At 43.6% G+C, this 12447-nt stretch overlaps 1 protein-coding gene across 3 annotated transcripts; it reads right to left on the bottom strand.

The window, feature by feature from the left end:
* Positions 1–469: 469 nt before the first annotated feature.
* Positions 470–8443, bottom strand: tsku (tsukushi small leucine rich proteoglycan homolog (Xenopus laevis)). 3 transcript variants are annotated; one of them, XM_086036251.1, is made up of 4 exons: positions 7928–7984; positions 4243–4248; positions 3428–3778; positions 470–2739 (listed from the first exon to the last, which is right to left on the bottom strand). In XM_086036251.1, exons 1-4 carry the CDS (start codon positions 7982–7984, stop codon positions 2002–2004), a joined length of 1152 nt encoding a protein of 383 aa, XP_085892377.1. In that variant the 3' UTR covers positions 470–2001. The 3 variants fall into 3 exon arrangements, with proteins under 3 accessions (XP_085892377.1, XP_085892374.1, XP_085892376.1); XM_086036248.1 differs by lacking the exons at positions 4243–4248; positions 7928–7984 and adding an exon at positions 8221–8443 and having other exon boundaries at positions 3428–3745; XM_086036250.1 differs by lacking the exons at positions 4243–4248; positions 7928–7984 and adding an exon at positions 6585–6753 and having other exon boundaries at positions 3428–3745.
* Positions 8444–12447: the final 4004 nt, after the last annotated feature.

Genomic DNA, 12447 nt, shown 5'->3' with positions numbered 1-12447 from the left:
TCAAGTCAGAGAGCACTAAAGGAATGATTCAATATTCACATGAGCTTGTTTTTTTTTTTTTTCTTTGCCTTTTTAGCAAGTTTTTCAAGCTAAACTTGGGATTACGCCTGTCATCAGTTTGTTTTACTTGTATTAACAGCAGTTAGCACGGCGCTTTAGTGGTTAGCACGTCTGCTTCACACTTCAAGGTACAAATCTCAGCTGTCTTTCCTGAGCAGCTCAGCTGTGTGCGCAGGCCCACCCATGGCTCCACCCCTGGACCCAATTGTGCCTTATTTTGAAGAGAGACACAACACGCCCTGTCGGTTGCGAAGTAGTCATTGTGCTGAGACGCACATCACAACGACAAATATAGAGTGGACGGTGACACAGTCTTTACTCATGGGTGGTTTTTTTTTGTTTTGTTACCACTATTTACCGACTGACACACCTAACGTGGCTATGACGGACAGAACACGAGTAAGCAAAATAGGGGAAAAGTCTCAATTTATTACACGTTTGTATATATTTGCAAAAATACACACAGCATTGTGATGTCGATACAAATATAAATCTTTCCACAGAGAATCGCGGTACATTATCTGGTTGTGTTACACAGCAAGGAGAATGACAATTTTGAGGTCAGAACCTCATTCTGTTTTGAAGACCTTCAAACATGCGGTCATGAGCCCGCCCATTTATTCGGTCCACAGGAAAAGATTCATTCGTCATACTTCCTCCGTCATGCGTTACTCAAATGAGGACAATCAAAAGTGAACTGCTGGTCAATGTGGTCCCTGTTTGTTTGTTTGTTTGTTTGTCTCTAACGCGCCCGAGAAGGAAGTAGCCACCACGTGGAAGGGTATGTGACTGACTTACACAATGAAGAGCACATATGGACGCGTTGACCAGCTGGCTTTTTGGAAGTCCATTCAAGTTATGAAAATAGTCGTTTTGTATTGAACAAGCTCCTCAAACTCAATTAAATCGGTTTGCAAATGTTCATATCCAAGCAAACCGTGGTCATATAGATCAACTTGTGGATCAACTTCATTAACTCCTGATTTAAGTTGCAGTATTAATTAGACTTTTGTGAAGCTGTGCGACATCTTAGCTTAGCATATCTTAGCATAGTAATAAACTGCGGAAGCACGCTGCCTCGCTCTGAAAACTAGTGGGGTGTGGAGCAAGATTTTTCATAGCTTAAAACGGAAGCCAACCCAAACATACTTTTTTAAGAATTTGTACGCAGGCCCACTAGTTGAAAAACAGCATTCTGATTAATATTGTGTTAAAATCACCCTATTTTTAGCTATCTCTGGGGGCGGCCATTTTGTCACTTATGCCCACTGATAAAATGACATCACAATTGCTCAGGGCTCAGGTAACAACCAATCGTGGCTCACTTTCAGAAAACAGGTGAGCTGTGATTGGTCGTTATCTGAGCCCCGAGGATCTGTGATGTCATTTTCAGTCGACCGAAGGTGACAAAATGGCCGCCTGAGATGGCTAAAAAACAGGTGGATTTTGCTGCTCACATTTCATATTAATCATATTGCCTTGTTTCAACTACTGGGCCTGCATAGAACATATTCTTGGGAAAAAATATGTTTGGGTTGATTTCCACTTAAACATTTAATCAAGCTAATGTATTTGTACAGCCTTAAACTTAGGGCAAAAAGTACCTAACTGAAAAAGGCAGCGAAGTCACTAAAGACCCTCCAAATTGGCTAAAACGATGCCTTAATGTAGTGGTAACATGGTCAGTGGTGGTAAAAGGTGCGTACCATTGAGGTAATCAGTAGTTCTACGAACAACATTTGGATGACTTTATTTGTGACGAGAATAAGTGCAAAAAAAGCTAGCTATTGTGTGTATTCAGATGAAGAAGAATATGACATTACGTTTTGTACCATCTTAAACCATTTTGTGTCCATCCATTTGTGTCTATAAAGGCAACAAAAGAAAAAAAAAAAAAACCAAACCTCTTAAAGCTTGGGAAAGAGGGCCGTGTTGGCAAGATCACAACACAACGCCAACGCAGTTGAGCACCTCATAGTGTTGGGTCTGACCCAGCTGCCTGTGAAACTGCCCTTGTTTCTGGGTCCTCAAGCAGCGGATGTTCTGCCCTAGCGTAATGCTCTTTATAGCGGGGAGCTGCGAGAGCATGTTGTTTGGTAAGGACGTCACTCCGGAGCCGGATAAATTCAGCTCCTGCAGCGAGTCCAGTCCGGTGAAAACGGACGGACTGAGCGACTTCAGCTTCGGATTGTCGGAGAGATCCAACGCCTGGAGGCTGCGGAGGCCCTTAAAGCTGCGCGCCTCAATTTTCTGAAGCTGAGGAAGGCTGCTGAGGGACAGGAAAACCAGATCTGTCAGGTGGGCAAAGTCTCCCTCTTTAATGGCGCCGATGGGGTTGCTGTCCAGGTTGAGGTACCTCAGTATCTCAAGACCCGCCAGCCTCGGTATGCTCGAAAGACGGTTTGCCGTTAGATTCAAGCTTTGAATGTGTACAAGTTTCCCGTGCGGCGTAGTGGAAATAGACACAAGCTTGTTGTGTGACAGGTCCACGCTGACGGGTTTGCCGTTGACTTTAGCCACAAACGCGTCCAGGTCGAAGTCCCGGAAGCTGTTGTGGCTGAGGTCCACTTCGGCCAGAGGGAGGCCAAAGAAGCAGCCCGGCGGGAGGCCCTCCAAGTCGTTGTGGCTCAGGTCCAGAGTCTCCAGGTAACACAGCTTGGACAAAGCATTGGGGCTTACCTGGAAAACAACACACTCTTCAGCAACAAAAACAAAAGACGGTCAAAGACTGCGTCCGTGGTTGACACGGACGTTTGACTCAAAAGGGGAAGTCAACCCAAAAATTGTCTTTACAATAATGTCTGTTCTGTGTGCCTTCACTTGTCAAAACGCAGCATTGTGATTAATATTGAGTTAATCCACCCGTTTTTAGCCATCTCTGCGGGCGGCCATTTTGTCACTTCTGTAGACTGAAAATGACATCACAACTACTCAAGGATCAGGTAACGACCAATCACAGCTCCGTTTCTGAAGCAGGTTAGCCGTGATTGGTCGTTTTCTGAGCTCTGAGCAACTGCGATGTCATTTTCAGTCAACAGAAGTGACAAAATGGCCGCCCCCTGAGATGGCTTAAAACGGGTGGATTTTGCTGCTTAACTTATATTTCACAAACACAATATTCATCAGAATGCCGTATTTCAACTAGTGGGCCTGCATAGAAGATATTTTGGAAAAAAATAGGTTTGGGTTTACTTCTTTAATACCTTTTTTTTTTTTAAACAGCAAAACACAACACACAAACAACCATGTGGAGGTCATAAACATGACTGAGTGTCTTTAAAACAAACGTAAATAAACCATACAAATCAATCACATTGTTGCAACCATTTGTGATACAATGAATAGTTTTGATTTTCGATGTGCTCACCATTGTAATGTGGTTGCTGCTAAGGTCCAAGCTAACCAGGGTGGTGTAGCCCGGCCCAGCCAGCATGGTGTCGGTGAGGGGGCCCATGGCGTTGGAGGACAGGTCCAGGTAGGCCGTGTCCAGCGGTATGGGCACGGGCATGGCGGCGCCGGGGCCCAACCCTCGACAGTCCGCTGTGGTCAGGCTGAAGCTGTCGAACAGGCCGTAATTTTCCACCTCGCAGCGGCAGCCCGGGTGGCAGTTTTTGACCGAGGTGCACCGGACGCCCGCCAGCAGCAGTAGCAGCAGGTCGAGCCACAGGAAGAGCGCCATTATGTTCTGCAAACACAGCACATTATTTACAACAACGCCCTCGCGTCTGACAGTGGAACTTACAAAGCCAAATTGAACCTTTTTCCAAAAAAAAATAATAATAATACACTTAAATATGGATCCAATTCAACTGCAATGCACATAAAAGTTCAATAAAAAAGGTGTGAATTTATTATTATTTTTTCAAAATCAGTTCTTGAAGATTAAATGCAAATGTCCATCCATTTTCTGCCCAGATTTCCCGCTCCCCAGCCACTTCATCCAGATCTTCCTGAAGCTTTCCCAGGCCAGCCAGGGTACCGTCTCTCAAGTGTGTCCAGGGTCGTCCACGGGGGGCCTCCTCCTCCTCCTCCTCCTCCAGAGGGAAGCGTCCAGGAGGCTTCCTAACCAGATGCCCGAGCCACCTCACCTGGCTTCTCTCCATGCGTCAGCGGCTCTACACCAAGCTTCTCACCTTAACCTCCACTTGGGGTAGGATCTCATTCCCGAGCCGTAGAGAGCACTCCACCCTTTTCCGGATACCATGGTCTCACATTTGGAGGTACCGATTCCCATCCAAACCGCTTCACACAAAGCGCTATAGTGAGAGTCGAAGATCACGGCTTGATGAAGACAACAGAACCACATCATCTGCAAAAAGCAGAGACGTAATACCGCGGATAAAAATAAAACCCAGACCCCTTCAACGCCTTGGCTGTGCCTAGAAATTCTGTTGATAAAAATGATTAACAGAATCTGTGAGGGCAGCCTTGGTGGAGTCCAACCCTCACTGGAAACGAAGATGATTTACCGCCAAAGTCGGACAGCGGTAACACAGGTAGCAAAGCTCACAAATGCAAATGTAACTGAACAGTATGTCGGCAATAGTTTCACAAAGCACAAGAACGAGCCCCAAGAAGACAATCAGCTGATTGTTGCAACCTCAGAAGTTCCACAGGGAAAAAAAATGGCAAGTGTTTCACTTGATATTTGATTAAACAGACGCACGTTTGCGACAACCAAAGTGAACAAACCTAAGCCACATAATCAAAATTGTCATCAAGACTACCTTGGTTTAAATGCAAACCTCCACGTTCACATTGTGTTACCCTCCAAAAAGCAAACAGGGACTCGGTCAAACATAACAAAATTGACCTTTGATGTTTCTCAATCACAAACAGCACAAAACGCTTATCAATTGACATCGGCGGTCAAAAGCTTTTGGGTAATTTTACCGAGCCTTCCTGTTCCAGGCCAATTCTTATCAAGCACATGGTGTTCTCTCCCTCCAGAACTTATTTTCAATGAAGACGCCCTCGTAGCTTTACTTTGTGGCGTTGACTTGACGGTCACACAGTGTGCATGGTTGTGAAGGGAGACGGAGACAGAAGAGACAGCCCCGGCCGACACCACAGCGGTCACGAATGTGACAAGTGAGGTGGCGAGGGGAAATGATGAAGTGTCACGGTTGGGCCGTCCTGCCATGACACAGCAGGCCAACGATAAAAGCCACTTCTCTTGTTTGACAAACGACAGCCACATCTTGATGGCTTCGAATGCATCGTAAATTGTTTTTTCTGGCAATGGATCAGCAAGTCACAAGCTAAAGTTTAGATTTTTTTCAAATGAGTTTATTTGAAAGATTTCACATAACACATGAAATGATTAAAAAAAAAAAAAAAAATGAAATGAATTTGCTATTTTTCATCTGTCTTCCCTGGATGGCCATGATGTAAAAAAACATTAAAAGGGGAAGTCAAAAGAATATGTTCTATGCAAGCTCACTAGTCGAAACAAGGCGTTCTGATCAATATTGCGTTTGTGAAATAAGAGTTAATCCATCCGATTTTAGCCATCGCCGGGGGCGGCCATTTTGTCACTTCTGTCGACTGAAAATGACATCACAACTGCTCAGGGAACAACCAATCACGGCTGACCTATTTTCTGAAGCTGAGCCGCGATTGGTCGTTACCTGAGCCCTGAGCAGTTGTGACGTCATTTTCAGCCGACAGAAGTGACAAAATGGCCGCCCCCGGGGATGGCTAAAAACGGGTGGATTAACTCATATTCCACAAATGCAATATTTATCAGAACGCTGTGTTTCAACTCGTGGGCCTACATTCTACAACAAACATTCGAACAAGTAATTCACAATATTTAAGAGGCACACAACAAAAAAAAATCACAATTAAAAACGATAAACACATGAAGACAATGAGAGCACAGAAGTGTAGTTATTTCTGTAAACACCTGCTCAAATTTTCAACCAAGGCCTTGTTGGTTGTCTGGCATAAGAAATGCATGTTGTTGCTTCACTTGACAGGCAATGCAATAAATAATGTACTCAGATTCCTGGACAACTGTTCACGTTATTAACCGGCGATGTTTTATGGAGCACTACCAGTGGGTCAACAATCATTCTTGCTCAAAGTCCACTCCTCGTACCTCTGTGCAGTTTTCCTTTTGAACCCTGAGATCCAAACACTACTGGCTGCTTGCGTGCCACAAATCATCTCTTGTCATCACTACGCTCACTGTAAAGCTGAAATAGGAACGGTCAGCTTTTGGACTTTTCACGGGCACGTCTGTTGCTGGGAAAAGTTTTACAAGCAAACCGCACTTGTGACCGTAAAGACGTTAAACCACAATGGCTGTCCGGTGGCGCTCTGCAGTCAATCCCGTCTGAAAGCTGAACGTAATTATATGGCAAAAAAAAAAAAAAAGAGACATCATTCTGTAGAAAGAGCACCACTGTACACAATATGGGACCGTGCACATTTTTATCCGCACCAAACGCACGTGCCTTCATCGATAGAAGCCCAATTGGCTTTGCGATGGCAAAGGAAGAGCTTGGGCGGGGTCTCACCTCCTTATAAAAGCAGAGCGGCCATATGCTGACTCAACAACAAAGTGCCGGTGAAACAAAAAAGTGCAAAAAGCCACCGAGGCGCCTGATCACCTCAGTGATTTGCAAGCCGCGTTCACACTTTCTCCAACCTTTGCTCTGTTACGACGAAGGACTGAACGTCCCCTACCAGGTGTCCGCCACGCCCCCCCCCCCCCTCCCCTCCCGCCAGTAAATCTCCTCCATGCACCAAACGGCCTTTTGACTCGCATGCTGTCTGACAACAGAAAACGGCGAGGACACTGACCCCCCCCCCCCCCCCCCCACCCCCCACCCACCCGGGTGAACAGTCAGCACAAGCCTGCGAAAGAATGCCCCGGCACACTCTCACTTTCCAAGCCGAACGGAAAGTGAAAAGACAACTTCCTCCGGAGGAACGTCAACATTTGGCTCGTTTCGGCGTTCGCGTCCGCTGCAAACGACAAGAATCCCATTTAAAAGTCTCCGCCAATGTGATGACGGAGTTGTTGTCAGTGCAAATCCATTCGATAAAATCCCTCCAGTCGAACAAGTTTTTATTGCTCTAAAAGTGAGGCACAGGTATACCGAAGAAATGATGTAAGGTCAGCCAGTGATAATGCAGCGCTAGTCTTTCACCTCCAAACTCAGCTGGGCTTTTGCTCATTACACTAGTCCCGCACTCACATCGCATCGCATCACTCTGATCTTCGGGCTGAAAAGTGCTCAATTAGACGATGAATGCCAGGCTCAATCCCGTTGAGCCCCAAGTAATGCGTGACTCGAAACGGGCCCTCGAGGCTTTCAATGAAACCGATGGAGCTTTCGCGTTTTTTAACAATCGGGCAGCAAAGGAGACGAAAAGGGAAAACGATGAAAGAGTCAGCGAAGAGACACGTCTGACAGCCATTGATTCTGATTTTAACGATCGTTCCCGTAGTAAATTGAAATAGAATTCATCTGTAGCACGGTCAAACTGTACTGTGACTCACATTAAGCACTGGAATTCACACACACAAAAAAGTCAAGTACATTTGATTGATACAACGCCAATTCACAACATATGTATATTGTAGATTGTCCTTTCTCGTGTACTGTGTGTTTAAAAAGTGCAAATCAACCACTTATAACACCCACTTAAAGTTTCCTTGCACTTGAGTTTGACGGCAACTGTTAAAGTGAAGCTTGCCTGTGAGAATGCTGGATTCTTGGGAAACAGGCACTTTCAGGGAAGTGGCCCTTTTGCAAGCGCTTCCAGATCGCATTCCTGGAGCACATCAAACGTGCAACTTGCTCGATGGAGAATCACCTTCGAGGAACGGATTACGAATGCGTGGAAGTCCGACGCGGACGTCACAGTCGCTCACGATGCCCGACAAAGTTGTCCGAGCTTCGGGGGTCATTTGTGGCGTCGGTTGTGCGGTGGCAACACCGTGGGCGGTTTCTTAAAACACAGAGGCCAAATGAAACCTGAGCTGACCGCTGAGCCCCGAGCGTTTTTTTTTTTTTTTTTAAATGTTTTTTTTTTTTTTTTTTTTTTACCGAACTTCTAGAACAGAAACTTTTAGCGACTTTTACCAAATAAGAAAGTAGTGGGAAAAACTTCATTTTGTTCGGTTGGCTCTCGTTTTTTACTCGCCTTTCATCCAGAGTGTCCTCGCTTCTTTCTGACCGTTTTTCCACTTCACTTCACTGCTCCCATTTTCCAGCCCCCCGCTGAGCAGGGCTCCTCTGTGTCCGAGCGGAGTGTGCCTCTACGCGGCTACATGAGCTCCGTAGGTCCCTCCTTCCTTCCTTGCGTCGGCTCCGCTCTGTTCGAACCGTCAGCGGCCGTTAACACAAAAACCCAGACCACGTTTGCGACCCTCCCACTTTCCAGTCCTGCCTGCATGGCTGAGTCAGCCGCGGCTGCGGAGCTCAGTTCGAGGCGTGGCTCAACCTCAACGTTTGACTCCGCCCACACGAGTTCTCGACATCTAGGTTTTGATTTCCCCCCCCCCCCCTCCTCCTTCTTTATTTTAAAACGTAGATGATACAAAATGAATGAGTAAATAAGGAGCAATTGTTGTAACCAGTGCTAATACAAGAACAATTAGAACAGTCAGTCAAGATTGTCTAAAAATACAGAGAAATAACTATGACGGAAGGAAAAAAAAGAAAATAAAAGTTTATAGGAACAAATTGTTGCAAATCTCCATTGTTTTCAAAGCCTTTCGTTTGTTAGAATACTTAATAGAATGAATGTACTCAATTCGTTATAAAAGGCAGGAAAGCATGTCTTTCTTCCACGGAATTTCCAACAATATATATGATATTTTGCGATATTTCCTAAGAATCTCATCATATGTGAATGAAAGTCTTTCATCATTCAACAACTGAACGAACCAGATGATTTTGTTTTGAAACCAATACTCCATAAAGAAAGATTCATGCTTATAAAGAATGTCTTTGTTATTCCAAATCGAATAATTATAAGGGGGGGAATTATGTTTTTAGATCAGTGACCAAGAAAGAAATGCCTGGCGGTGCAAAGCGGACATATTAGCAGAGATCAATGTCATAATTGCAAACAAGAGAAAGTCAATACCACCTATCTTTGGTAATCTATGGAGAGGAATAACATTCCAGATTGAAGTGGGGTTTTGATAAATGTGTTTTATCCAATTGATCTTGAAAGTGTTATTCAAAGTAATAAAACCCAAGAAGTTAAGTCCACCATTTTCACAGGAGTTCGTCTTTTTTAAATAATGAGGCCTGTTTTTCCGAATAAAGTTAAAAAGTATTTTGTCAATCATTTTAAGGATCTCCTTGTCGACTTGAAACGCCATAGCCGCATATATAAGACGCGCCCTGATTCGGTGAGTAATATCCTACCTTTCAAGAGCCATTGGTTTAATTTATTGCTTTTTTTTTTTTAATACTTGGAGTAAAATTTGCCTTGCATCTCACGTTTTAATTTCTCGACATTTATTGATGTCATATTTTTAAAAACACGTAACTAATTTCACATCGAAAATTACAAACTATCAACTGACTGAACCCTAACCTCAAACATACAGGGAGTGCCCCCTCTGCTGGTGACATGTGGTACTACATATCCAACTCATTTCTGAGTTGAGGACGTCTTTTGACCACAACGTTTGAACCCGATGGCCTCAACAACACACAGAACCATCAACGACTGCCCCGTTTTCAGGGCCCCTTAACACGCTTTACAAGCTTTCGTGTCAAGTTCCTCTGTTTGGACATCAAATGGCCTTTCCGATCTTTCGTCCGACCACTTCCGTCCAACAGTTCATAGCTCCGCTCCGACTGACTGAGGATTGAGAGTTTGTAATTGTCTATGTTGATCAAGTGTTAAAAAAAAAAAAAGTAAGCGTGACGTCATAATACGGCGCATCATTAAAATCACCAAGGAAACAGTTGAACAAAAAAGGAAAAAGAAGGCGTTTCGAATCCGCGAGGGCGGAGTCAAACGTTTAGTGTTTCAATCGGAATCACTATCTGTGTTAATTTATCTGTGCCATGCGGTGATAGATACAATAAAACGCAACAGAAATGCGTTATGATAAAACATTATTGTAAAATTCTGCAAAGATTATTGCATTATAGTGCAAAGTATTGCGTTTTATTGCAATCTGAAATATTCTCGTGGCGGGCTCGCAAGGTTCCCCACCGTGAAGGTTGCTCAGGCAATTTTACAAGTTTAGCCAGAGGAGGGCGCAATAGTTAAATTATCGTGATATTGGGCTGACTGCATGACAGATACTTCTCATCGTTACATTTACAGAAAAGTGTAAAAAAAAAAAACAATCGAAGTGAATCATTTTCCCATCCATTTTCTATACTACTTTTGTTCACTTGCGTCGTGGATGATCTGGAACCTATGCCAAGTGACTTTTAGTCTTTTGACATTGTATTGGAATCTACAGTTCTAGACACCAGGCATTGTTTTCATTATTTCACATTGTAAAGACATAAATGGTGAAGTCTCCATCCGTTCATCCGGACTGACCTGTGACATGCTCCGTCTTTCCCCCAATGATTGTCATCACTCACCTGTTTCCAATAAACCTGTTCACATTTGGAATATTCCAAATAGGCTTTTTAAGCAGTCTTAACTTGCCGGTTTTTTGTTGGCCTTGTCCCAGCTTTTTTGGGAATGTGTTGCAGGCATCAAATTCAAAAAGAGAGAATATTTGAGAGAAAACAACAACAAAACAATAATGTTCATCAGTTAGAACATTAAATGTTTTGAGAAATTGTCATGTATTCCAGTGAATATAAATGAATGAAAAAAATGGCGTGTTGAATTTACCCTCTTTTATTTTATCGAATAAAATCACCTGGATTCAGATCCATTTATTTAATAGACGTATGTATCTACTTAAAAAATGTCTCTTTATCCAGATGATTATATTTTGTGCAGCCACTTGAAGAAATAAATTCAACAGAAACTTTTTTCAGTGGAAGTTGAAAAGGATTTGCAAATCATTTTATTCTGTTGTTTATTTACATTTTACACAATCTCCCAACTTTGTTGGATTTGGGATTTGTAAATGATTGTCATTAATGATTAAAAACATTGCATGATTAAAGGTAATATATGAGCAAATTTGTCATTTCAGAATTGCGTATCAAGCTGGTAGTCCTTACTGGTAGTTGAATGGTCAGTGATTTTTTTGCAAATCAGATGATTAAAGTGCAATGGGAAAAAAAATCGACTCCAAATTACAGCTACCCAAGAAGTGTCTCTCAGTTTCACAAATGTTGATGACCCCTGCTGTAAACAAACGACCATTCACACTTGCATTCTCATCGATGGGCAATTTAGAGCAACATTTAGAGGAAAAACATTTTGTTCATCAATTTGTATATTTTTAACACATTTGAAGTGCATTTTTATATTGGTGTGAGCTGTGGTGCATTCGCTGGGTGGCGAGAGTGCTGACTCATCATTTCTGTTTTCTATTCCGGCATGCATGCAGTGGTGTCAAGGTGTTACGTTTAAGAGGCTCATTGGCTTACCTGGGATAAGGGTCAGCAAAGGTGGAATCGTTTTTGCCACCGCGAGGAATATTTCTGTGCATATGAACTCAAATGTGTCTTTAAAATGTATTCAGAGAATCAACTTATTTCTTTATCCCTAATTCTTGTTCATGATTTCGGATGAATAGTGGTCCTGTGTTTTGGACTGCAGCCACTTGCAAACGCGTCACCATGGCGGATGTCGTGGCAACCATCTGGTGCTCATTTGCCAGGCACCCGCCCGCCTCATCAGCGAAGGCGGAGCCCTTTCCAAAAGTATTCGAAAAGACTGACGCAGTGAAAATCGGCGGCCATCCTCGGGGGGCGGCCGCATCGCATGCAGGCAGACTCCTTCGTTATCTTTAATTACCACCACTCCACTTAGGCTTCCAATTCATTTAATCTGCAGGAGCTGCCGGCTCCTAACAAGTACAACACAACAACAACAAAAGTATATTTTAGAGAGAGGAACTAAAGCTCAACTTGGATCATGCGGTTGAACTTGATTAACCTCAAATACATTTCTGCTGTTCTAGTAGGCTTTTCCCGGCATTTTGGTAAGCGCATTTTACAGCATGAATCATATTCTGCGGACAGCTTCACAAGGATCTCATTGAAATTATTTTTTTTTGGGGGGGGGGGGAATTATGTACACACAAATTGACCCACTACAGCAAAGGTTGAAACGCAGCATTCTGATTAATGCTGTGCTTGTGGAATATGAGTTAAGTAGCAAAATCCAGCCATTTTTAGCCATCTCGGGTGGGGGGGGGGGGGGCGGCCATTTTGTCACTTCTGTCTACTGAAAATGACATCACAACTGCTCGGGGCTCAGGTA

The sequence above is a fragment of the Filicampus tigris genome, chromosome 7, assembly GCF_054856515.1.
Source record: "Filicampus tigris isolate MCC_2025a chromosome 7, RoL_Ftig_1.0, whole genome shotgun sequence".
Classification (NCBI taxonomy): domain Eukaryota; kingdom Metazoa; phylum Chordata; class Actinopteri; order Syngnathiformes; family Syngnathidae; genus Filicampus; species Filicampus tigris.
The sequence above is the reverse complement of the archived record's forward strand: the minus strand, read 5'-3'. Positions and strand labels throughout refer to the sequence as shown.

Bases quoted from the DNA above. Each gene is read 5' to 3' on its own strand.
- tsku (XM_086036251.1), bottom strand. From the start codon at position 7,984: ATGACCCCCGAAGCTCGGACAACTTTGTCGGGCATCGTGAGCGACTGT. The intron at 2,740-3,427 runs GTGAGCACATCG...GTTGTTTTCCAG, and splicing joins GCAGCAACCACATTACAATG to GTAAGCCCCAATGCTTTGTC.